At 46.7% G+C, this 26,559-nt stretch overlaps 1 protein-coding gene and 1 pseudogene across 1 annotated transcript; one reads left to right on the top strand and one right to left on the bottom strand.

Moving 5' to 3' along the window:
- Positions 1–1,790: 1,790 nt before the first annotated feature.
- On the bottom strand, positions 1,791–6,413 carry Cct7-ps4 (chaperonin containing TCP1 subunit 7, pseudogene 4; annotated as a pseudogene).
- On the top strand, positions 6,321–24,465 carry Mcm3 (minichromosome maintenance complex component 3). The gene is made up of 17 exons (NM_001191805.2): positions 6,321–6,489; positions 8,473–8,585; positions 8,980–9,188; positions 9,634–9,764; positions 11,970–12,208; positions 12,401–12,509; positions 13,845–13,998; positions 14,278–14,409; positions 14,850–15,058; positions 16,698–16,872; positions 17,205–17,331; positions 18,329–18,479; positions 20,797–20,937; positions 21,694–21,800; positions 22,244–22,320; positions 22,657–22,747; positions 23,868–24,465. The coding sequence occupies exons 1-17, from the start codon at positions 6,412–6,414 to the stop codon at positions 24,064–24,066; spliced, it is 2,442 nt and encodes an 813-aa protein (NP_001178734.2). The 5' UTR covers positions 6,321–6,411; the 3' UTR covers positions 24,067–24,465.
- Positions 24,466–26,559: the final 2,094 nt, after the last annotated feature.

Below are 26,559 nucleotides of genomic sequence, written 5' to 3'. Positions count from 1 at the left end.
GTGTCTTTTAATTGTACCCAGTACATTTGATCAGCCCCAGCCCAGCGCAACCCAGACCTCTCTCCCGCCAGACCTCCATTCTCGCCACAATGGCGTCCCCCACGGAATTGACCATGACTGTCACATTGCTCATCTTTCAATACACAATTCAAATACAGTTGTCCCTCTGCATCACACTCTGGTGAATTGGTTCTAGTTACAGACTCCCAAGCCTTCAGATGTTTAGCGTCTGTATAGGAAACTGACGTGCTATTTGCATGTAATACATATCCATCCTCCTGTGTATTTTAAATTCTCTCTAGATTTCTTATAATACCCAGTGCAATATCATACAGTGCTCAAAGGTATGCCAGGCCATTTAGAGGAAAATGGCCAGGGGGGAAGCCTGTGAAGCACAAGCATGATTTATTTTCTTGTTCTGGAGACTGAACCCAGAGACTCACACTTTGGGCAAATGCCCTGCCCCTGAACTACATCCCCAGCCCTCCCAGATGGAATTGAAGACTGTTTTTGAGGTTGGCTTAATATATATAGAATGCAAAAATGTAGAAGGCCGACTGTAGTCCTTTCATGGGTTTTTGCAATCATTCTGGATAGACTCATTAGCTACCAATTTTAAATGCAAATGATTTTATTCCATTCATGGGTACAGAGTTTTGAACTCAATGAAAATATTTGACATTAGCTAAAGCTGGTAGCACAGGTCTATAATTCTTCCTACTCTACTCTGGAAGCTAGAATGAGAATTAAGAGTTCGAGGCCAGAGTAGGCCAGTAAAATCCGCCTCGAAATAAAAAGTAGAAGGTAAACTGGGGATTCAGCTTACTAATAGAACGCTCTTAGAGTCCTAGGTTCAATTCTAAGTACTTAATGGAAAGAAATATTTTTAAAATTACGTTTTATTTAAAAATTAAAAATTACCTGTTTAAATAAGGTCAACTGAGCCTAATGAGCTATTATTGCTACTGTGTTTCTGTGTTTTGAAAACATTTATTTATTCACTCTGTGTGTGTGTGTGTGTGTGTGTGTGTGTGTGTGTGTATGTGTGTGTGTGTGCGCTATGGTGTGCATGGGGAGATCAGAGGACGGCTTTTGAGAATTGGCTCTCCAGCTCTACCGTGAGACTTCCGGGGATCAAACTTGGGTTGTTACAGCTGGCTGCAAGCACCTTTATGACAAAAGACCTCTCCCTGGCCCTGTTTTTCTGGTTTGTGAGACAGAGTATCTTAATATAGCCCAAGCTAGCCTCAAACTCACTATGTTGTCCAAACAGGCTTTCTTCAAAATTGTGGTCCTCATGCCTCAGTCTCATAAGTGGGGGTGCTAGGGAGAGAAAGAGTGAGAGAGAGAGATGGGGGGGGTGTAGTGAGGTATAAAGGAGGGGCAAAACCTGGGAAAAGTTATTTTATGAAAAATAATAAAAAAGAAGAAGGGGTTGGCTTTTCTGGGGACTAGAAGAGATTTTTAACATTAATCTTGACAATGACAATGAATTACAAAATATTGATAATACAAAACTGTTCTGCCAGACTTGATTTCAAAAGTAGGATCACTCGTATTGTCTGAGTCCTGAATTTTCCCGTGCTTTTAGCATTACTTACCTACAGGACTCTAGAAATTGATGATGTGGGGGTTAAGAAAGATCAAGGAAGGGCAGCCAGGCTCTTTTGGAAGGCACAGTGACGCATTTGAGGAACCACTGGGATTTTAATACGCCTTGTATATGGAGGAAATATGCCTGTGAGAGTGCCGGTTATTTAGCCAAGGTCAAACTCAAGGGAGAGGTTTGACTAATTCTGTTTTAACTTGACGGCCGGAGGGGGATTGTATGGAGTGATTCTTTAGAAATGCACCAGAATGTTTTATCACACTTTTGTCATCCCTTGAATCCATCTTCAACTACAATACCACCACCACCACCACCACCACCACCACCACCACCACCACCACCACCACCACCAACAACAACAACAACAACAACAACATTTATTTAATATTTGCTATATTTCCAAGTTTTTCTCAATCGTCTACATCTGTTGTTACTTCATTGAGTATTTAAACTCTTCTTTGAGCTGGGTATTATGTCTAACTTCATTTGAAAGGCTAGGATACTAAGGTACAGAAGGGATAAACAAATTGCCCATAGTTACACTGATGTAAGCATAGAATTCAAACATAGCAATCAACATTGACTATCTTCGCACTCTTCTGCATATGACGTTTCTGACTGAGCCACACCACACAGAACAGAGTTGCTTGGGTGGGCAAGTCTGCATGTGTGGATTATTTCTTAATCTTATCTAATACCTTGTCTTAGTTATGATGGTTTTACTGCTGTGAACAGATACCATGACCAGGGCAACTCTTACAAGGTTCACATTTCACAGAGGATGACTTACAGGTTCAGAAGTTCAGTACGTTATCATGAAGGTGGGAGAATGGAAGCACGCAGGCAGGCATAGTGCAGAAGGAGCAGAGAGTTCTACATCTTCATCTGAAAGCTGCTAGGAGGAGAATGGCTCCCAGGAACCTAGGATGAGGGTCTTAAAGTCCACGCCCACAGTGACACACCCACTTCAACAAGGCCTCACCTCCTAATATTGCCACTCCCTTAGCCAAGCCTGTACAAACCCTCACATACCTGAAGCACAGACTGTCTGCTCTCCACATTTTTTTTTTTTTGGTTCTTTTTTTCGGAGCTGGGGACCGAACCCAGGGCCTTGCGCTTCCTAGGTAAGCGCTCTACCACTGAGCTAAATCCCCAGCCCCCTGCTCTCCACATTTATGTGGCCTTTGTGACAGTGTCTGATGTCAGTTTTCCCAGGAGCATAAAGCAAATTAAAAGGCACTATTTGAGATATTTTTGCAATATATAATGTTGTTTAATGAATGGAAGGACACATGTTGTTTGAGGGAAGTATTCATTTATTGCGAGTTTGTATTTTGTCTTCAAGTATTTTCTCCTTCTCCTCCTCCTCCTCTTTCTTCAACTGAACAACCTTAACTTTTATTTACTTAACCTCCAGTGAGAACACAGCAGACAAATCAACCATTTCCCGCATCCCCCGACCCATTCACCTCACAGGGAGTTGCACAGAATACCTCTCAATGGAGGTGGCCTTGGCCTTGGCCCAGCCAGCTGCTGGAGCTAAAGCATCCACAGTAGAGCAGGGGTTCTTGATAGTCTCATCCACAAATACAATAAGGCAGATTGCTGTCAGAGCATTGAGGTGCACCATGACTCCCACACAAAGGCCTGAAAGATGTCAGTGACATCTTCATTGTTGATGTCCACCCCCTACAACATCATCCCCCTGTGTATGTCAAGCCCACAGTTTGTTGAGAATGTTTGTGGCATGAAAGCCAGCATTGTCACATAGCTATCTTGGAACAATCTGCAGGTCCTTGGCATATGCCCCAATCAACAGCTGCTGTGTCCCTGGAATGGTCCTTGAGCAATCTCTCAGATATTTTGAAAGCTCTGTGCCAATGGTTCAGCCACCAGCCACCACAGAGCCTTTCTCTTTCTTTCTTTGAGTACACTGTAGCTGTCTTCAGACACACCAGAGGAGGGCATCAGATCCCATTACAGATGGTTGTGAGCCACCATGTGGTTGCTGGGAATTGAACTCAGGACCTCTGGAAGAGCAGTCAGTGCTCTTAACAACTGAGCCATCTCTCCAGCCCCACAGAGTCATACTTGATGACACTCCTCACAAACATGATGGCACCATGCAGGGATAAACTGCTCAGCGCCACCACAGAGGATGATGCTACATGTCTTGGCCTTAGGATGAAGAAATTACACCTCTCTCCTCCAATTTGGGTCTCTTCAGACACCTGGCTGTGGCCCAGCACATCTGGAATCAGAGCCTTCACATTCATTAGTCTCTTCAGATCCTCCTCCAGCCTGCAACAGGAGGAGGATCCCTATCAACAAAGTACCGGGTGGCCAGATTAACAATAGGGAATTTAGAGAAGATGACTTTGGCTCCAGACTATGACTAACTTGCCGTCGAGAATGTTCTGCTTGTCATCAACAATTTCCTTGTATTCATCTGCCGTGTGGACTGTAGTCTCAACATTATCTTTCTGTGCTTTCAGCTTGAGCTCAACATTTAAGAGGGTTCTTATACTTCTTGGGCTTCCTTTCAAACCCAGCCCAAGAGAAAGTGTTCTTGAACACGACACCAGGCACCAGCCAAGACTCCTCTAGGGCTCGTCCCTGAATCTTCTTGGTGCCAGTCATTTCAAGCTGCAGCAAACTCATCAAGCATCATCACTGCATCAGACACCACCTTGGCAAAGCAGACCTTCTGTTGGGAGATCAGCTCGGAGCTCGGGGCTGTCACTGCAGACTTCTCTAGCATCTTCCTCTGCTCCACTTTATCTTGCTTCTTCACGGTCATAGCAATCTCTTTGATTTTGTTAACAGCCAACTAGGAGGCCGTACAGAAAGCTCGGATGATGATCTGAGGGTGTAAACCTCCCTCCACATAGGACTTCACTGTTTCAGAAACTCCTCAGCCAGCAGGGTCACCAAGGTGGTGCCCAACTTCAGTGTCTTGGGATCTGGCAATGTCCACTAAAGTCTTTGCTGCAGGATGGACACCGTTTCAGAATTTCAGAGTTTCAGAATTGCGGCCCAATCATTAGAATTTGCTTTGCCTTGGCCATCCACAACAAGTTGCCGGGAGGATCCAGGGTGACTCTTACAGCCTCAGCAACACTCGGCAAGCATTGTCAAGCTCACGAGCTGTTGTGCTAGTAAAAAGATAGAGGGGGGATATGTTCTATGGAGGTCTGGGGAAAGGGGGTTTCTCAGCAGGCCCATGCTGAGACATCCCTTCCCCCTAAGGGACCAGCCACACATGATGACAGTATAGTATAGAATAGAGTTTATTCAAATCATGGGGAGGGGAGTTAAGAGGGTAGAAGGGCAGAGAAAGTCAGAGAAAGAGAGAGAGAGAGAGAGAGAGAGAGAGAGAGAGAGAGAGAGAGAGAGAGAAGTAGAAAAGGAGAGGAGGAGAGTAGAGGCCGGCCATGAGCACATGGAGAGAAGGGGGGGGAGGGAATGGGGAGAGAAGTGACAAAGAAAAAAGAGGGTAAGAGCAAGAGAGCAAGAGAGGGGCAAGAGGGAGCAAGAGCGTGAGGACGGGGCAAGCAGCCCCTTTTATAGTGTCAGGCATACATGGCTGTCGCCAGGTAACTGTGGGGGTGGAACTTAGACAGAATGCTAACATATGTATGTGTGTCTTCATTTTGAGTCAGACCATAGGGGAGCCATTGACAAAACTCATCTGGACTTATGAAAGGCAGGTGCACGCATGTACCTAATTGTTTTTCCTTCATTTGTTTTGGTGGCTAAACCTAGGGCTCTATATGTCACCCATCAGGCTCCTGCTGAGCTGCATTCCTTGTCTTCTTTTTTATTTTTAAGGAACCATCTGATTTCCTGCTTATCTATCTCATGTCCTTATGAATGCAGGAAGAAATGCCAATCACATATCTCCGTGTCTTCAAGGTTGCGGATCAAGACACAGCCAATCAAGGCGGTACTAAAGGCAATAGCACGATTGATTCAGTGAATAAAATTTGTCTTTATACCATTTCTAATGTGCCATCGACTCTTGGAATACTGGTGATGGCTTACTGGAGAGTTTTGAATTCAGACTTCACATTTTTTTCTTTTTCTTTTTCTTTTTTTTTTTATTTTTCGGAGCTGGGGACCGAACCCAGGGCCTTCCGCTTGCTAGGCAAGTGCTCTACCGCTGAGCTAAATCCCCAACCAGACTTCACATTTTGTATATGAGGAAATGAAGGCTAGAAAAACAAGTGTTTTAAACTTAATAATATGGAGGCTAAAGAGATGGATCCGTGGGTTTCGATTTCCTCTTTCAAAAATACAAGGTGAAGAAAGATTGAGGAAGACACCGGATGTCAACCTCTGTCTTCATATGTACGCGTGCTTATGGGTTACAGACTTGGACTCCTCAGTAAATCCTAACTTCCCATTTGACAAAACTACCTACAGATTTTAAAAAAAGAAAAGAAAAGAAAAGAAAAAAGAAAAAGAAACAAAAGGTGGGGAGGACCACAACTCCCAGAATGCAGTGCTTCCTAGTCTTCCTTGTTGCTCAATGGCTAGGGGGTGGGTTTTGAGCCTCTTTTCTGTGTCATTGGCCAGCCTTCCTATTAGGGCGGAGAAAGCGACCATTTCTCTCCAATCCAAGAACCGAATAAAAGGCTATTGAAGAAGTCAGCCAATTAGAACGCGTCTGTGCTCCCTGCTTCCTCCACCATAAACTTCCGTGGCGGGAAAACTTGGGAAGTTTTCGCGCCAGGGAGGAGTCACACACGTTTTTATTTTTTGCGGGACTCTTTGGTGGCCGGCGATTTCGGGGCAGCGGCATGGCGGGTACCGTAGTGCTGGACGACGTGGAGCTGCGCGAAGCGCAGAGAGACTACTTGGACTTCCTGGACGACGAGGTGAAATTCGGGCTGCGAGCCGGGTGCTGGGGTTCCCGCGGGTGACGGAGTGGCTGATGGGGTCTCTGTTGGTGACCGGGCACGGTGCTGGGGTTCCGCGGGTGCCGGAGCACAGCTAAAGGGGTCCCCGCGGGTGACCTGACCCGGGTGACCGGGCACGGTTCATGGGGTCCCCGCGGGTGACTTGGCCCGGGTGATGAGACACGGCTGATGGGGTTTCCGCGGAGGGCCCAGGCCGCTGATACGTCCTGTTATCTTTTTTTTCTTTTTCCTTCTTCAGACAGACCTCAAGATTTTAAAAGCTACTTTCCTTTCATGTTAATTATACGTACTAGTTTCATTATGAAAACTTCATAAACATATAATGTATTCTGGTCATATTTCTTTCTTTCTCACCACTCCTTTTCATTGCTGCTACTGATCACCCACGCCTAATTACTGTCTTTTTTTTTTTTTTTAAATGAGTCAATGGGTTTTCTCTTGTTTTTTGTTTGTTTGCCGTGTTGTAGATGGTACCCAGGCCTTGTGCTTGCAGTCACCCCCACCTCCACCCCCACCCCTAAACTTGAAAGGAGACTGGTCAGGTGTAAACAGATGAAAGGCCGTCTTAACCCTTCCTTGGAAGGGCTAATGCAACTGGCTCCCAGCCCTCAGATTTAATGACTGATGGGGTGGGGGCGGGACTAACAACTTAGGCTTTCTTTTTGAGAATTCAAAGTGTTTTCTATGCAGGTAAGATGGGGTTTAAGTGTAACCTAAATTTTAAAGGATGTTGAGCCCTGTAAGTTTGTTGATGAAAAGCAGTTTGAATTTTAAGAGTATTTATTTATTTACTAGTCTTTAAGATTTAGGTCATTCTAAGTCCCAGCTAAAATGTAAGCCTATAGGACAACTGTCGATTGTAGTAGCATGTGATAGGGGATGCTGGGCAGGAGGAAAGGTTGTCTGCAGCCATCTACTCCCTGGGCACCATTTGAGATGTGTATCGACATGCTGGCATTCTTGTGTGTAAGTGACATAATTAGTATCCAGTGTCATTTTCGTTGGTGTAGGCTTTAAGTAGCTCCCAAGTTCCAGCTTTGGACTTTTGAATACCTTCATGTTGACTTCCCCTCCACATCCCCCCATCATGAACCCCATTATACATTGAATGCTAACCGGTCCCCAATGCTCTCGTGATAAAGACAACAGGTATGCTTTCCTTGTCCAGAAAGGCCTAGACCTTACCCCATGATAAGGGAAGCCTGCTTTATAACGTAGGGAAGATCATCTTTCAGACAGAAGCATGTCGTACCAGAGGACAAGATAAAGAACACAGAAATGACTGTCCTGCCTTCATGTTATCCGTCCTTAAGTACCTCAAGTTCTTGATACAGCTGCAGACCCCGCTGTTGTGTTTACCTGTCTTCTGAATGACACTTGTCTCCGGCTACCTTCAGGAAAGGCTTGCTCTCACTTGAAGACCCCTCTTTCTACCAGTGTTTACAGGGTCTCACTGTGAACCTATCTGCTCGTTTGCTCTTTTGGTTGTTGCTCTTAAAGCAGTCTTACTCTGTAGCCTAGCTTTAGATTCAGTGGTGATCCTCCTGCCTCAGATGCCTGAGTGTTGGAATTGTAGCGAAGCTCCGTGAGTTCTAAACAGCTTTTCCTCTTTGTGTCTCTCCCTCCCGGCAGCTTTGGAGATCCAAGCTTGCTATCAGTACAACCAAGAACCTGTAGAAAGGGGTCCCTGGGTGTCGTAGGTGACATTGACTTTATGATTCTTAGAGTCTCCTGATAGCTTGTGGGTGAAATCTGAGGCCAGAGAAAATGAAAGGGAGGGACTGAAGAACAGACTTTGTGTTCATCTGGGGTCTAGAGGGCTCCTTTCCAGGGTTGCTTCCGGTCTGAAACACTTTTGAGTTGTAAAGCTGTTTTGATATGTCTTAATTGATTTAATATGTCAAACAGTATGATTTGATCTGTCTTACTCCCGCTTCACAGGAAGACCAAGGAATTTACCAGAATAAAGTTCGGGAGCTGATCAGTGACAACCAGTATCGGCTGATTGTCAATGTGAATGACCTGCGCAGGAAAAATGAAAAGAGGGCTAACCGGTGAGCCGTGACCGGGTTTCCAGGGGTTCCACTGCCTGTGAGGGACAAAGGAAGGCATCATGTTTAGATTGGGACAGGCTTTCCTGGGAAAGACCTAGACTGCATGGACCTGACGTCCACACATGGAGGCTATCCTCTCCCAGAGAGGAGGTGGTAGCGTTTCGATCCCAGGTGCTCCCGTCTCCCAGTGTTTTGCTGAGCATCATTTCTTATATCTTTGATGAACTGATGTCAACTTCGGTTCTGACGTATTTTACCAAGTCTTTCACAGTGGTAGGACAAAGCAGACGTGGGTTTTCTTCACCGATCATAATGACCCAAGGTGGTTCCTTCTTGTATTGAGGGTCAGTTTCCTGAGCTCTGTCTAATGGGTCTTTGTCTTGACCCCGTGCAGCCTCCTGAACAATGCTTTCGAGGAGCTGGTTGCCTTCCAGCGGGCCTTGAAGGATTTCGTGGCCTCCATTGACGCTACCTATGCCAAGCAGTACGAGGAGTTCTACATAGGCCTAGAGGGCAGCTTCGGCTCAAAGCACGTCTCTCCCCGGACTCTCACTTCCTGCTTCCTTAGCTGTGTGGTCTGCGTGGAAGGCATCGTTACCAAATGTGAGCGGATCGAAGATGGTCGCTAGGGCCCTAAGAAAATGGTGGGATAGATTTAAGAGGTCCGGAAACCAGGAGAGCTGTAGTGGGTGCGGGAAGCTTATAGTTTTAGAGAAGTGAAACATTGAAATTAAGAAGTAAAATGTGCAGCAGCTCAGGGTCCACGGCACTTAGGGGGACTGGGAGTAACCAGCAGTGGTGGCAGAATAGTGAGTTCTCAAAGCTGGGAGAGTCCTACTCTTCCTTTCTTACTGCAACCCTGAACTGTCCTTTCCTTGACATCAGTGGTACCTAAAATTACACGTGGACGCAGTGGTACCCTATGTCACTGAAACAGGTTACTAACCCAACCGGAAGAATGCAGTATTTACAGGCCTTGGCTTGAGTTTAGTTCCTTCCTTTGTCAGTGTGTCGAGGGGTGACTTTGTACACGCCTTTGTGTCCCTAGGCTCTCTGGTTCGCCCCAAGGTCGTTCGCAGCGTTCACTACTGTCCTGCTACTAAGAAGACCATAGAGCGGCGCTACTCTGACCTCACCACCCTGGTGGCTTTCCCATCCAGTTCTGTTTATCCCACAAAGGTGAGGGCATGAATCGATGGGTGTCTTCGGGGCTGGGAACCAAGGGTGACTGTTTAAATTCAAGCAGTTCCACGGTATCTGTACTCCTTATTCTGAAAGTAGATATGCGAGATACAGGTTCATTCAGAAAAGAGATGGGAAAAAAGATGAGAGAAAGTTTAGTGTAGAAATCCTACTTTTTTTTTTTTTAAGATTATGGTTAGAGGTTAGGGAGTTGGCTTAGTGTTCTGGAAGCAGGAGGACTTTGGGTTTGAATCTCCAGGACCCAAGTAAAAGTCTGGGCATACTACATGTGCCTTCTAACCCTGGCTGTCTTTGGAGAGAAGAGTGAGCCCAAAAGTTTACTGTCTGTCCGTCTGGCCAGCCCAGCTGAAATGAAGACGAAATCTACTGTCAGGTTCTGACCTTCACTTGAGTGAGTGTGTGCACCTACAACACGTATGTGCACACACAAAATAACGTTTAGAAAAGGTGGGATACAGAAAGCCCAAAAAAGGAAAAACTTCACTGGAGGGCAGAGTTCCAATCACAGTGATGTAATGAGCTTTCTAAACGATGGAAGATGCTTGTTACGCGATGCTGTGGTATATTTAACCGTCGCAGACGCTTCAGTGGATTTGGGGAAAGACAGTAAAAAGCTTTCTTCATGCTGCTCTGGGTGAGGAAAGTTGAAGATAACTTTCTTAGTGAGACAAGAGGTCATCGTTATTATTGATTACTTGAAGTCTATACTCATTTAGTCAAGGATACCTTTCTCATGAAATTGATCTTGCCTGTGAAGAAGATACTCGACTTTATAAGGTTATGATAATTACATCGTGAGCACTCAGTAAGCAGAGAGTGGCTTTTGTGGTTTTAGGAAATTCACAGTGATGGAAGCACATCTTAATGTTTTTATGGAAGATACATATATATATACACATATATACCCATTATATATTTGAAAACACTTTCATATATATCACATATATATCCATTATATATTTGAAAACACTTTCATATATATCACATATATATCCATTATATATTTGAAAACACTTTCATATATATCATATATATATAGTATATAATTTGAGTTTTTACAAGCAAAATATACTCATAACCAGCATCTGAAGTGGAAAACAGCCAGAGCTTACAGATTCCTATTGAAGGCCACGCTATCCTAATGTCCTTTTTTGGAGAAAGGGTCTCTCTACATACCCTTGACCCTCCTGGAGCTTATTGTGTAGACCTGACTGGCCTTGAACTCACAGCGTCACCTGCCTCTGTCTTCTGAGTGTTGGGATCAAAGGCATGTGATGCCACATCTGGCAACCCTAGTGTCTTAACAGTAGGGGTTGCCTTTGTAAAGTGGCTTGTAGCCTTCCTAATGCTGTGACCCTTTAATACAGTTTCTCATGCAAGGACCTCCACTTGTAAAATAATTTTCATTGCTTCTTTATAACTTCAATTTTGCTATTATGCATTATAATGTAAATATCTGTGGTTTTCAATGGTCTTAGGTGACCCCTGTGAGGTCATTCAACTCCCAAAAGGGGTCATGGCCCACAGGTTGAGAACTGCAGCTTTTGGCTCTTTCGGACATACATGCTCTTATGCTGAGCAGCTGTTGTGTAACATTGTGTATCCTCACAGGAGTGTCTTATTTGTGTGAAGACGGCACCACATTGTTTACCTATTCTGTTGATAGATGTGAACATTCTTCACATTTCGCCTGCTAGAAACAGTGCCGATGTGACCAGTTTGTAGCTTTGGGTGCATGTTTCCATTGGTGATTTCCTGGAGTAGAAAAGCTATCAGGGCTGGGCACGGTGGAGCACGTCTTTAATCCCAGCACTCTGGAGGCAGAGGCAGGTGGATCTTAGAGTTCCAGGACAGCTAGGGATACACAGGGAAAGCCTGTCTCAAAATAGAAAAGAAAGCCAAAGGAAAAGAAAACCTGGATCAGATTATAATCATAGATTCAGCATCAATGTGGGAATCAGGACTTTAATTTAGGTGTTAGTACAGCCATGGTCCCGTCAGTGAATACTGACCCTTCCATTGGTTGATGTGTTAGTAATTCAAGGATCAGGTTAGGGAGACTGAAAGAGATGCATACATTTATTATGGTTTGAGTAAAGTTTCCAGATTGCTAAAAGATGTTTTTCACATTGGATGAATGCTATGTTTTAAAGAAAGACTCAAACGACTTGTTTTTGGTAGGATGAGGAGAACAACCCCCTGGAGACAGAGTATGGCTTGTCTGTCTACAAGGACCACCAGACCATCACCATCCAGGAGATGCCGGAGAAGGCCCCAGCCGGTCAGCTTCCTCGATCTGTGGATGTCATTCTAGATGATGATCTGGTAGATAAAGTGAAACCTGGTGACAGAATCCAGGTGGTTGGGACCTACCGCTGCCTTCCAGGAAAGAAGGGTGGCTACACCTCGGGGACCTTCAGGTAAAGGGTCTGCTGTGGGGCGGCCTAGCCTAGGATTCCCACCTTCCCACATGGATTTGTTAGGCATTCCATCCTCACTGTGGCTCGTGGACAGAGAGCTCAGCTGGGTGCTCTGCTCCCATTTTCTGGCTCCGTGTAATAGACCAAGAACACTTAGCTTCTGGAGGCTCACCTGGCTTCGCTGTGTTGCAGGACCGTCCTGATCGCCTGCAACGTGAAGCAGATGAGCAAGGACATTCAGCCTGCGTTCTCTGCAGACGATATAGCAAAGATCAAGAAGTTCAGCAAAACCCGTTCCAAGGTCAGCTGAGTGGGGATGGGTTTGGTTTGGAACGGTCGTGTCCTGCCTGTGGCCATCTTTGCACCGGATCTAGTGGAAGTTGTTTTCTTTCTTTCTTTGTTTCCCTGAAGTGTTTGTTGCAGCTTCCAGTTTTGTTCCAGCTGGCAAGTTCAGGGTATTTTTGCCATTTTATGGGTGGTACATGTTGTGTTTTCTGGGCTGCTCAGTTGAACCTAATGCAAATTAAGAATGTAGGAGTTAGAATATTGGTATACCACTTGAGCTTTATTTATAACTGGTTTAGTTCTGTTGAGACAGTCTCATGTAGCCCAGGCTGTCCCTGAACTCCTGGTCCTCTCCTGTGTGTACTGCCATCTACATCTTTACTTTTTAAACTGTATTTACTTCCTTTTCACTGTTTATGTGTGTGCATGTACCTACATGTGGAGGTGAGGGAACAGCTTGCAGAAGTTGATTATCTCACGCCTTATGGACCCTAGGGCTTAAACTTGGGTGGTAAAGTTGGCCACACATACCTTTACCCATCTTACTGGCCGGATGGTTGCATTATAAAGACAAGCTGTCCACATTTAGAATCGAGCACAGTAGTATGTGTGAGAAAAGTTAATGCCAAACCATGAGATTAGCAAACCCAGTTGGTGTGTATGTATGTTTGTTTGCACTGGGAATGTGCTCATTGTGTGGAGATTAAACCCAGGGGCCTTGCCTTGTATGTGTTAGCTAAATTCTGTACCACCAGGGTGTATCCCCAGCCTGCTGGTTTTTGGAATGTTTGTTCTTTTAGGTTTGGAGAGTTTGTTATAAATTCATAGATGGGGGAGAGCATGCCGTGCTGTGTGAGTTAGGCATGATAAAGAGGCAGACACACAGTGGGGAGGGAGGACTGAGGAAATAAGGCAGCTGGGGCTGTCAGCCAAAGTATGCTAAACTTCTGGCCTGAAAGAGACAAAAGAAAAGGGAAAGTTCTGACTTAGCTATGCAGTCCCAACAACCACATGGTAGCCTAAGGGACTACCCTGTCCCCCACCATTGTTTTTGAGACAGAATCTGACTATATAGCCCACACTGTTCTGGGGTCTCCCTAGTTAGCACAAGCTGGCCTTAAATTACAATCCCCCTGTCTCAGATACCAAGTACTAGATGACAGGTGTATATTCCTGAAGATTAAAGGTTTAGTGCTATGCTGTAGATTCTTTACCTGCTCCACTAGTTGTCTGGATGGGGTTGACTTGGAGCAAAGCTTTTGGTTTTAGAACCCGAGTTTATCTTCTCTGTGGGTTCCAGAACCCTCCTGGGTGTCACGAGGCTTTTCACTCTTGGTTCTTCCTCCTCCAGGATGTCTTTGAGCAGTTGGCCCGATCGTTAGCCCCTAGCATCCATGGGCATGACTATGTCAAGAAAGCAATCCTCTGCTTGCTCCTGGGAGGGGTGGAACGGGAACTTGAAAACGGCAGCCACATCCGTGGAGATATCAATATTCTCCTAATAGGTATGGTGCTGGGGGGGGGGGTAGGGGCTTGTAAAAGTGTATATATAAAATCGTACCTCTGTATCTGGTCATATTTTAACCCCATCAAAGTACAGAAGGCAAAAATTGATTTTTCTTTAAATCATTCCTGAAATTCGGATTTATATTATCTAGACTGTATTCTGCAAATGGGAAAAGGGGAAGAAAGAGGTAGCAGTTAACATCAAATTCTGCGTGGAAGCAGAATTTGCTGGGATTCGTGGAGTTTTCTTACAGAATCGTAACCACCTTGTCCCGCAGGTGACCCATCAGTCGCCAAGTCCCAGCTTCTGCGGTATGTGCTTTGCACCGCACCCAGGGCCATTCCCACCACGGGTCGGGGCTCGTCTGGAGTGGGTCTCACAGCAGCCGTCACCACAGACCAGGAAACCGGTAAGGGCGTGGGGCTCCCTGTCAGAGGCCTAGCATGAATTGGAGCACATTAGGTTCTCCAAGCCTGTGGGAGCTGACTTGCGTTTGGGACACTTGAAAGATTAGCGGAGTGGGTTATAAGACTGAATGCTCTGGAGAACTGGGTAAATTATCGAAGGCTTTAGGTCTCTGTGGCTAAAACTGTTCTAGAAGATGATTTAAATGATGGCAAAGAGGAAAACAGCAACTGACGAGAAAGGGGGAAATGACATTGGGAAAGATTGGAAGAGCAGGAAGGGAACTCTAGTTGGAAGTCAGTTGAGGATGTGAGAGGCTGCTGTGATGTGAAGTCTCTTACTGTGTTCTCATGCTCTGAGGACAGGTGCCTGAGAAAGCCACCAGGATCCTTCTCTGTCCCTTCACCTAGACCATGGCACGGCATTAATCTCTTCTCTCCCTAGGGGAGCGCCGCCTGGAAGCTGGTGCCATGGTCCTGGCTGACCGAGGAGTGGTTTGCATCGATGAGTTCGACAAGATGTCGGACATGGACCGCACAGCCATCCATGAGGTGATGGAGCAGGGTAGAGTGACGATCGCGAAGGCTGGCATCCATGCCCGGCTCAATGCCCGTTGCAGTGTTTTGGCAGCTGCCAATCCAGTCTATGGCAGGGTGAGTGGAATTGGGCCCATAACCAACCGTTATTCTTGGATCAATTTGGTTTTGCTTAATGGCTGGACCGAGAGGCTTCTTAGAGAGAATAGTAGTCAGCTCATCTCGTTACTGTTTTTGGATCACAGCAGGTATTCTTCATAGTTCGTATATAACCAAGTAAATCATGTGTGTGAGTGTGTATGCAGGTACACTTTATGTGCGCGAGTGTGGTGGGTCCAGAGGTCAATGTTGGGTGTCTTCCTGTCATTCCCATCTTTACATTTTGAGGCAGGGTCTGTGAGTGAACCTGGATTTTGCTGTTTTGCTGCTGGCTAGCCCAGCAGTTGATGTTAGGACCATCAAGTCATTTCTGTAATTGGCCCATTATGCTTCTCTGCTCCTTGGAGACTTTATATGTGCACTGGGGCTCAGGTGATCTCAGCCCTGAGCCTTGGCCTTCCAGGCACTATTGATGTTGGGAGTTGTGCAGTGTACATCATAAGGGCCACATATGTGTTCAGAACAAGGCTTTATTGACGTCACATGGGGCAGCAGAAGCTAGCACTGTTGGGAACCTCTCGGATTCGTTATAGGGTTGATTTTGAGTTCATTTATGGTCATTGCATGTCCAGAAACCTGCTCCTAGTGCCAGTTTTCTGTGACTTCCCTAATACTGGGTTTTCAGTCCATAGTAAGGAGTTGTGGGGTGTGTGTGTGTGTGTGTGTGTGTGTGTGTTTGAGACAGGGTTTCACTATATTGCTCTGTTTGTTCTAGAACTCACTATGTAGGTCAGGCTGACCTTAAACTTAGAGATCTGCCTACCTTTGCCTCCTTAGTGCTGGGATTAAAGGCATCTGATGTGTTTGTTTACTTTTAAATATTTTATCTGACATTTTCTTATCCATTCATCTGCTGAACCTGTAAAACAATTCCATATTTGGCTGTAGTGAGCCATGCTGTAATAAACATGAAGTATTTTTGGTATGCCACTATGGGGGCTTCTTGATAAAGCCGGAAACCAAACTATCATGAGTTTACCAGTTTAAACAGTTTTCCAGTGTTTCGTTGTATGAACTTACATGGTGATGCTAGTGAACTAAACAGTAATTGTTTGCCTTCTGCTAGGACCAAGGCTGCACTCCTTACTCCTTTCTGTATATGGCATACTTTCAGGTTCTATAGGTTAACACTACCAATATGTATTGCTATTCCTTTTGAGAACGATTGATTTTGTGCTGGGTGTGGTGGCAGCATGCTTTTAATCCCGGCACTCGGGAGGCAGAGGCAAGCAGAGTTCTGTGCATTCTAGGCCATCCATTCTGTAGTTTCAGGATGGCCAGGTCAGTCAGAGAGACTTCTGAAAACAACAGCAGCCAATTTTATGTGCATGTATGTGAGTGCAGCATGCATATGAAGATCAGAGACAACTTAGGAGAGGCCCTTTCTTTCCTACCATGTTGATGCACGGTAATACTGAGGCCCTCATGTATGCTTGAGGAGCACTCTACCACTGAGCTATATCCTGGTCCGAGTTTTCGGCTTGCCTGTTGTATTTTGTGTGGTCCAGCCTTACATCCTCACCCAGGATTGATTTGGCTTTGATGTCTGTCCTTCCTACTGATGTCGCTTCTACTTGGTTGTCCTCTTGTTCTCCAGTATGACCAGTATAAGACACCTATGGAGAACATTGGGCTGCAGGACTCACTGCTGTCTCGGTTTGACCTGCTCTTCATCATGCTGGATCAGATGGATCCTGAACAGGACCGGGAGATCTCAGACCACGTCCTTAGGATGCACCAATACAGGGCCCCGGGGGAGCAGGACGGTGACGGTGAGTACAGAGATTAGCAAGGGTGGCTGCTGGAGGGATCCTAAGGGATGCCACTGTCATTGGCCCAGCCCCAGGGCTATGACTGTTAATGTTGCGGGTGGCCTCACCTTCCTGTCCTCCCCTTTCTTCACTGCTCACTGGAGGTTTGGGGTTTGCTGTATCTCTTAGTTTCTTTTGGGCAGTTGTAGACTTTCCATTTGTAAAGTCCGTGTGTCTCTTTCCTCCTGGGTTCCTGCTTTCTAACTCCTGGGTTCATCTCTTTCTGCGGTGGAAAAGGCAGTTTCTCTTGGCTTAAACTCCTAATGTCCTTCGTCTCAACTTGTGTTTACCAGCTTTGCCGTTGGGTAGTTCAGTGGATATCCTGGCCACAGACGATCCCGACTTTACCCAGGATGACCAGCAAGATACCCGGATTTATGAGAAGCATGACAACCTTCTACATGGGTCCAAGAAGAAAAGGTGAGCCTCCTCTTTCTTCTTTCCAGAGAGACCTGAGATCCTGTTACAGTAGCTCTTCTTTTGTGGGTCTACAGATAAAGCCTTGACCTAGCCAATTGCCTTATGCACGTCTCTGCTTGATTCAGCTCCGACTGAATCTTTCCCAAGACAGCCAGGCATGGCTGACACTCGCAATCTCAGCACTCGGAAGGCTGAGGCGGGAAGATTAGGAGTCTGCAGCTGGTCTGGACTACAACCGGTCTCAAATTTTTTTATCTTACTTTATTTTATTTTGATAGTATGGCCAAGTGCCAGTGGGTGTGTAATCTGTCCTTACTGTCTGGTGGTCCTTTGTGGAGATTTGGGACGATTAGTTGGTGGTAGGCAGTAGAGGCTTTGAGGATGAATTTGAGTAGAGGAGACTTGATGAGGTGTAGACTGTCCTGCCGTAGTATAGAAAGTATCATTGCACTGAATTTGAATTGACTTCTTTGAACCTGCGTTCCCACATATAAAATAGGGCAGGTACCAGGTCTGGTGGAACATATCTTTAATCCCAGCACTCGGGAGGTAGAGACTGGTGGGTTTGTATGAGTTTTAGGCCAACCTGCTCTACACAACGAGTTCCAGGCCAGCCAGTGATAGATAGGGAGGCCCTGTTTTCAATTATGGGGTCAGGGGGCTGGAAAGATGGCGTAGCAGTTAAAAGCAGTTCCTGAGGACCTGAGTTCAGTTCCCCGCATCTGTGTCGTTGCAGACGATCTCATAATAGTCTGTAACTCCAGCCTGGTCCACAGAGTGAGTTCCAGGACAGCTAGAGCCACACAGAGAAACCCTGTCTTGGAAAAACGACCCAAAAACTTGTAATTCCAGTGCTCCTTCCCTAGACTTCCTGACCGGGCATAACACCTGAGGCTAAACAGAGAATACTGCAGTTGCCCCGTGTGTTTCCGTCTCTAAGAGGTGAAGCACTGCCCCGGGTGGCTCAGGAAAAATGCATTCGTTCTCTTGGATCTAGGGAGAAGATGGTGAGCGCAGCTTTCATGAAGAAGTACATCCACGTGGCCAAAATTATTAAACCGACCCTGACGCAGGAGTCCGCAGCCTACATTGCAGAAGAATACTCTCGCCTGCGCAGCCAGGACAGCATGAGCTCAGACACTGCCCGGGTGAGCATGCTGTCGGCCCCAGGGTCCCCTAGCCAGAACACGAGGGCAGGAGCTCCTGCTCTCTGGTAACCTGGGGTTTTAACTTGACCGCTCTTCCTGGTCTGAACTACTTTCTGTAGAGAGACATTTATTTATCCCTTTTCTGAAAGAACACAGTAAGAATGGCCCCCGGGAACCAGGCGTTCTTCTGGGACCTGACCTTGTCTCTGTTCACACATGTGAGAACAGAACTCAGGGTTCAGACTGGAGAGGAGGAGGCAGGAAGGTAGATAGAATGGAAGGATCATACATTTATCACGGACTCAGTGTGGCTCTTGGAAGAGAATTGATGTGATGGGCTATTTAGAGAACAGATGTGAAGAGAGGCGAGTTTGCCAGTAGGAGTCCCTACATGGGTGTGAGTATCAGTAATATTTGAGGAAAATAACTAGAAGTGGAGTGATTGTGATCCAGAGCAATTCTGGTGTGACTTAATAGAGTTGACCCCACTTACACACTTACATTCTTCCAGGAATGGTGTAGCTCATGTAGGACCCAAAGTCAAAGCCCAGCTTACATGACAGGCTTCTGGGCCATCTGCTGTCGCCTCACACTTGATCTGTCTCCGGGTGTTCTGAGAGCACGTTACTCCCCCCACCCACGATAGAATGCGCAGAGCATCACTTGTTTATATTGAACGCTCCCTGTATCATTGCTCCTCCCTGTACATGAACTGTTCCAGTGGGACCTGCTCACTGGACGGCCATTGTGGATGTGGTCCTGGTTGGTCCCTCAGTTAGGATTGTCTGGTTCTGTTAGTGCACGTGAAGATTTCACAAAATTCTTAGGTGATGCAGAAATCTGAGCTTGTACTGGAGTGTCTGAAGTCGATGGTGTTCCACATCGTATGTGCGTACATGTACTTGGAGATTTGCTTTTGAAGATTGGTGTGGCTATAAATAAGATAGAAGTGAACTGCATGTGGCACTGGAGGTTCGTGTAACGGGAGACAAGAAACCATGATAGAAAGGGTGAGCCGTGTGCCTGGTCAGAGCTCTGCAGCTGGCGTGCAGCCTGGAACACGGCTCTCACTGCCCGGCCCCGTTTCCTTACCCGTGAGAGTGTCGGCCAGTAGCAGGGCCATTTGAACTCCCTCAAACTTAAGTAAGCACGGTGTGACTCAGAAGGCCAAGGATCCTAACACATAAGAGCACTTTAAAAAGACACAGGCCCCCTGTTTGATTTACAGCCTCCCTGTGAGCCACTTGGCAGGATTGTGTCAGCCTCCCCCTTGCTCTGTGAGATAGATGGCTGTCCTCAGAGCTCCACTTTTACACAAGTAGCTTTGGACAGATTCAGCTCTCCCGTCCCATGGCTTCCTCTGTGAAGTAGTTAAAAGGAGTCACGGACAGGTCAGCTCTCTGATGCATTGTGGGCCTGCAGTGAGAAACTGCTTTCCCCGCCCTCACTTTGGTGCTCTCACCTGTTCTGGGCAGTCGTGAGATGGCTACCTCTTTCTCACTCAGCTTTTCTCCTCCTCAGATGCTCCTCTCACCTATGTTTTGTCCATTATTCTTACCTCTGTGGATTTAAAAAATTCATTTAGTGCTTGATAGTCACATTGCATAGAATGTATCCTGATGACTCCTCTCCCCTGCATCCCTAGCCTCTCCTCACTCACCATCCCTCTCCTCTGCCCTGCCAGTGTCTTGCAGATCCATGACTTCTGGTTTCTCTATAGTTTAACCAGGGTTATCTGTGTGATTAACTATCCCTTAGCACTTGCTCAGTCCCAGTGGGTATACACATGGAAGCAGGGATTCCCTCTCTCCTCAGATCTAGTGTAGCAGACAGTGTAGCAGGGCTCTGGAGTCCTTCCCCATCTGTGCCTTGCTGTCAGTGGCCTTGAGCAGACTCAATGCAGGCATCCCAGCTGCTGGGAGTTTGTGATACTTGTATCGTGTCCAGAAGATGGCATTGTACAACTCTTCTGCCTGTCCTGGTTCTTTTATCTTTTTCCCTCTTCCAACTTGTTCCCTGCACCTGATGGTATAAATGTCATCTTTGGGGCTGAGCATTCCATTGCCACTTCTTCTCAGCACCTTGTGCAGCCATGAATCACCTTCCACTGCTCACTGGAGAGAGAGACTTCTGATGAGGCTTGAGGGTGGCATTAGTTCAGCACTGGCTGATACTTGAACTTTAGATGACATCCGCCTATAGAGAAGACAGATTGTGGGCTTTCTGAGCATTTCTGGAATCACCTTCATTTTTTCTGTGCCATAAGAGTGAGACAAATGTTTCTGTACAAGTAATTCTCTCACATGTTCTTCCTTAGACATCTCCGGTTACAGCACGGACACTGGAAACTCTGATTCGACTGGCCACGGCCCATGCGAAGGCCCGTATGAGCAAGACTGTGGACCTGCAAGATGCGGAGGAAGCTGTGGAACTGGTGCAGTATGCTTATTTCAAGAAGGTGAGCTTCAGGGAACCCCAGAAGGGGAAGGGGACAGAGTGTTAACAGCCAGAGGGGTTGGAGGAGGCCAGGAGTACAAGGCCCTCTAAATCAACTGAGCAAAGCTCAGACGAACTCACAGGTCTGCACCAGGTCCTCTGCGTACATATTAGAGATTTCAGTTTAGTCTTTTTATGGGACTCCTGAGCGTGTGTGAGTGAGTGGGTCTCTGATCCTGTGCCTTCTCTTGGGCTCTTTTCCCTCTGTTGATTTGCTTTGTCCAACTTTGATGTAATTATGTTTGAATAAGAGACAGAAACCAAGTAGATTGGGATGGGAGGGATGGTGGGGAGGTTTAATAAAAGGGCAGGAGGAAGGTGAGCCTTGTGCCTGGGCTCATCTGAAGAATTGTAGACGAAGGTTTGCCATGTTTTTCCTGCTTCTTTTTCTTTACAAGATTGGGGGACTGTGTTGAATTTCAACTAAACATCTGATCTATAAAGAAACAAATGGCTCATCCCCTTAGCCATAATGGTTTGGACACCTCCCAGAATATTCTTTACTCAGTAAACATAAGGTGCCTACTATGTGAAAAGCCTCACAGCATTGGTGAAAGATGACTAATAGGCTCTCCCTGTCGCTGGTCCTGGCACAGGGACTAGGGAAGGTCCAGCTAAGTCTTAGAAACATGGAAGTCGTCTCTACCCATGATGCAGAAGCGGCTCTAGGTTCCTTACTCAGTTTTGGCATCAGTGACGTACCCTGGCTTGGTTCTAGGTTCTGGAAAAGGAGAAGAAACGTAAGAAGCCAAGTGAGGATGAATCAGACCTGGAGGATGAAGAGGAGAAGAGCCAGGAGGAGGACACTGAGCAGACTCGGAAGAGGTACTGCGGAGACATGAGAAGTTAGATTCTGCCATGGCCGGGGAGAGCCCTGCTTTTGGTGTTGGGTCCTTTGGGGCCCTGTGGGGTTTGTAGATGGAGGTGGTGGTGAATCCTATAACAGAAGTGACATCATCAGTCGGTCTCCCAGTGTTCTTGAGGCTGTTATTCCCCTCCTGCCTATGCACTGGTCATACTGATCGAAGGAACAGGGAACCCTGGGCAGCAGGGCCTGGAGAATGTCTTTCAGAAAGGGTAGTGGTTTGTTCAGGCCTGAGCCTGGGAACTCTTATTCGACCAGCCATGGCCCATGCGAAGGCCCATATGATCAAGACTGGACCTGCAGGATGGTGTTTCACTTTGGTTGTACATTTCTCTGTGGTCTGAGCCCCTACATAGGACCCCCTAAAGCCATGTCAGTTTCTTGACTGCTGTGGGTATTTCAGGAGGAAGACTCAAGCCAAGGATGGGGAGTCCTATGACCCTTATGACTTCAGTGAAGCAGAGAGGGAAATGCCTCAAGGTGAGCAAGCATTCCCTCCCGATCCTTGTCATTTGAGTGCCTGTTCTCCTGGGCTCTGCTGCCCCTGCACGAGACCCTGGGAAACCCGCAGTGCAAATGTCGTTGGCCTCTTCCTGTTGTGACCTTATGTCATGCCTGTGTACCCCAGATAACGTGTTGAGTGAGGGGCTCCGCCTAACTCCGTTCCCCTGTGCATCCGAGCTCTCCCTGTATTATCCTGCCTGACCCCGTAGGAGCCTTGGGAGGCAGTGCTCACAGGCTTAGCTTGTCCACTGTTGGTGGAAATGGCTTCACCTTGCTCTCTCCCCTAACCCTGCAAACGTTGTTTCCCTGAAGTGCACACCCCGAAGACCGACGACTCTCAAGAGAAGACAGATGAGTCTCAGGAGACCCAGGAGTCCCAGAAAGTGGAGCTGAGTGAGTCCAGGTGAGTGCATCTCTCCTGCTGCTGAGGGACCAGCTTCCAGGACTTCTGAGAGCTTAGAGCTGAACTCGGGGTTTACAACACTCCACCCTCATGATGCCGGATGAACGAGTGTGGTGTTTACAGAACTGCCTGTTTGCTGCACTGCTTCTGTCTTTGAGGAAATTTGAATTGTTCCTTCTAAGTCAGGAGGAACTGTCTTGACTTACCAAGGGCAACTTTTGATTTGTATCTTATTGTCGCCTCGTATTCTTCTCAGTGGAGCACATCTACTCCCCCACCCCCTCATAAATTGTGGCCACTTTTTTTTTTTTTTGAAACAGATTTTTACTAGAGAAATACTTTTTCCCTGAAATTTATGTTTACCAGACATGAAAAGAAACAACATAGCTAAGGTTAATTTTTAAAGATACAAACTACAATCCAGCCAAACATGGAAAAATACTTAAAGAAAAACATAAAATCGACTGTAATTCTACTCCGGAAGTAGCCATTGAGCTTTGCTCTCTGCAGTGCCGTCTTTCCGCAGAGTGCAGTGTAGAGTCTTTGGTCTCGCTGTGTAAACAGCCTGGCCTCAGACTCTGAGATTACCCCTTCCCTCGCGTCCCAAGTGCTCCGATTAAGGCCATGTGCCCCCTCACCCAGTGTAGATTCCTAATCGAGTTCTTGAATGGCACTGAGGTGGCTCCATGTCACGCCGTCCATTCGAAGCGAGACATTCATAGGTTTGTCACATGGCATGATCATGAGGGTACAGAAAGGTCCTCTGGTGAAGAGGTGTGGGCTCCTAAGTCCTGTGTGAAAACTGTCACCAGATGTGCTGACCGGTTTGCTGTGCCGTGTGTAGGATTCAGTCTCTTAACAGCCTCCAGGCTTCAGAGGCTCCTCGTGCCTGATACAGGGGGCTCTGCATGCAGTGCAGGTTAGTTTTAAAGAAGGATGCTCAGAGTATTGGAAGGACACTTTCCCCATAGCGGTCCTGTCTTCCTGCTGCAGCTTTGTTTACTGCCATTTTGTTTGTTTAAGACAAGATGAGGTCGGGGGCTTCCTCAGTGCTGGTATTAGACGTGTGCTCCACCAGGCCTGGCGTCTCCTCTACTCACGGTTTTCCTGTCTTGGGCAGGCTGAAGGCTTTTAAGGCGGCTCTCTTAGAAGTGTTCCAGGAGGCTCACGCGCAGTCTGTGGGCATGATCCACCTCACGGAATCCATCAATCGGAATAAAGAAGAACCCTTCTCCTCAGAGGAAATCCAGGCCTCACTGAGCCGGATGCAGGACGATAACCAGGTCATGGTGTCTGAGGGCATCGTCTTCCTTATCTGAGGCTGCCCTGACCCCAGCCTTTGTCTCCATTTTCCAGTAACTGTCAGTGATGGAAGCTGATGGCGAGACTATCAGGCCTTTGGAAGCTTTGAGAATGACTTCTGTGGGGCAAGAGCTGGAGGAGCGCTGGGTCACACACCTCCCAGTGCTAAGTTGGGAAGTCTCCATGACTTGAGCCGTGTTTCTGGGCACAGCTGTTCTCTGCATTTGTTACTTGTGTTTTTACCCCCAGCCCCACCCCCAAGCACTTTAGTCCAGGAAACCTTGGGGTCTGCTGTGCCAAGGTGGCTCAGGCAGATCACAGAGTTGGATTGGAGAGAGCTTTCTTTGCAATTAGGCTAGTATGTATTGACCTAAATATCCAAGACTAAGTAAATATAACTATTTTGTACATGTGGACCTCGTGCTCTGCTTTTTTAAAAAATAATTTATTTACTTGTGCATGTGTCTGTATGTGAGGGCTGAGGCTGGGACATAGTTTTAGAAGTGAGTAGACATCTTGTGGGAGTTGTCCCTACTGCCATGTGGGTCTTCAGGATCCGACTCAGGTAGTCAGGCTTGGCAGTGGGCTCCTTCACCCTCTGAGCTGCCTCTCAGCCCCAGGCACACTTCTAACTTCATTACAAAACATTGCAGTTAAAGTCACACACTGATGAACCGGACCCGAAATCTATACAACTCAATGGACTTGTCTGATTTCAGAGCAGCCCCGGGAAGGGAGGCCAGTATCACACGGATTTTATACTTTTAACTCTCGTAGATATTTTTGTGTACTTACCCACCACCAAAAGGGAAAACTCGGTGGCAAAGTTAGAATAGGATGAGGCTTTATATTCTTCATAACTCACGTCCCTTAGTGCTTCCTCATGTCCCGGGATCCGGTCTTGTTTTCTGCAGTACGCTCATGTACGACATGTAATAAATTACTGGCTAGGTCCTGCATGTGAGGGAGAACATGTTTGTTTCTTTCTGAGGTTGTGGCCTCACTTAGTATATGTTCATTTCTATTCCTACAGCACTGTTATTTCTTCATTACAGCTGAATACTATTCTGTTTTTATATGTGCCAGATTTTCACCATCCATTCATCCATATCCATCCACCCATGCCTGGGGTACAGCCAGGATGGAACAGCCTGGCTCAAGCCCTGGGTTCGGCCTCCCAGCACCGTATAAACTGGTTGTGGTGGTTCGTCCTTATGGCCCCAGCACTCAGAGGTAGCAGCAGACCCTCATTTTGAAGGAGCCTAATGTTTGTGGCGCATGCCTTTCAGGAGGCCGATCTACAAAGCGAGTCTCACGACAGGCTACACAGAGAAAAACACAACATCGAGGTCTTATGGTAGTTTTAAATATTGTGAAACTCTCCAAACTGATCTCCCAAATGGTGTGTTAATGTGTTGGTGCTTTTGGTACTTGTACACAGGCATACTGGATTTCTTTTGCAGGCTTAACTTCTACATTTACGTCAAGTCATCACTAGGTGGCAGCAGACAGCTGTGCTCTCTTTGGGGATTTTCTCTCTGTCCTGTAGTTCTCAGAAAACTGTCAGCTGAAAGTGATAATGTGCAGTGCAAACCAGGCCATGCTGATTTGGGAAAGATACATAACAAAGGGCAGTCACTGAAAGTCCAGGGAAACAGACTCTGGCTTCACTGGCTCAACAGATCCCCCTACCACACACACCTTAGAGAACTGATAGTTTATGTCAGAAACCAGCAAAATACTGTCCTTATTCATAGAGGGATCCTTTTGCAGGGTAACTTTGCAGTTATTTGGCATTTAACCATTCTTTTTTTAATTCTCTCATATATTACATCCAGACTGCAGTTTCCCCTACATTTCCCAGATCAACTCCCCTCCGAAAAAAGCAGGCCACCCAGGGATATCAATCAAACAAGGCACAACAAGCTGCAATGAGACCATGCACATACCATTGCATCAAGGCTGGACAAGGCAACCCAGTAAGAGGAAAAGGGTCCCACAAGTAGGCAAGCATCAGGGACAGCTCTGCTCCCAGGGTTAGTATACCCACAATTCCAAGCTGCTTGGTCAAAGCATGCGGAGGTTGGAACCCTATAGACCTGATCTCTCAAGTTCCCGTTAATCCTAGTCAGTTGATTATGTGGGCCATGTTTTTGTGTGTCCCTGACCCCTCTGGTTCCTCTCATCCTTCCTTCCCATCCTCAGCAAGACTCCCCAGGGCTCTCCCTAATGTTTGGCTGTGGGACTCTGCATCTGCTCCCATTGGTTGCTAAGTGAAGTCTCTTTGGAATCTACAAGAGTAACCCTAGCAAAGACTCATCGTAGTGGGGAGCATGGAGCCTGAACCCACCATCTTCTGGAATCAGGCAAAGCCTCAGGTGGAGGGATTAGCACACCAACCCAGCCACGAAACCTTCCACCTACAGTTCATCCTGCCTGCAGAATGCCCTTAAAAGAGCACAAAGCACGTGTTTGGGGTGTAACAAACCCGAGTCGTGCTTGTTTTCAGC

This window comes from Rattus norvegicus, chromosome 9, assembly GCF_036323735.1.
Source record: "Rattus norvegicus strain BN/NHsdMcwi chromosome 9, GRCr8, whole genome shotgun sequence".
Classification (NCBI taxonomy): Eukaryota; Metazoa; Chordata; class Mammalia; order Rodentia; family Muridae; genus Rattus; species Rattus norvegicus.
This window is presented reverse-complemented; position numbering and strand designations above follow the sequence as displayed.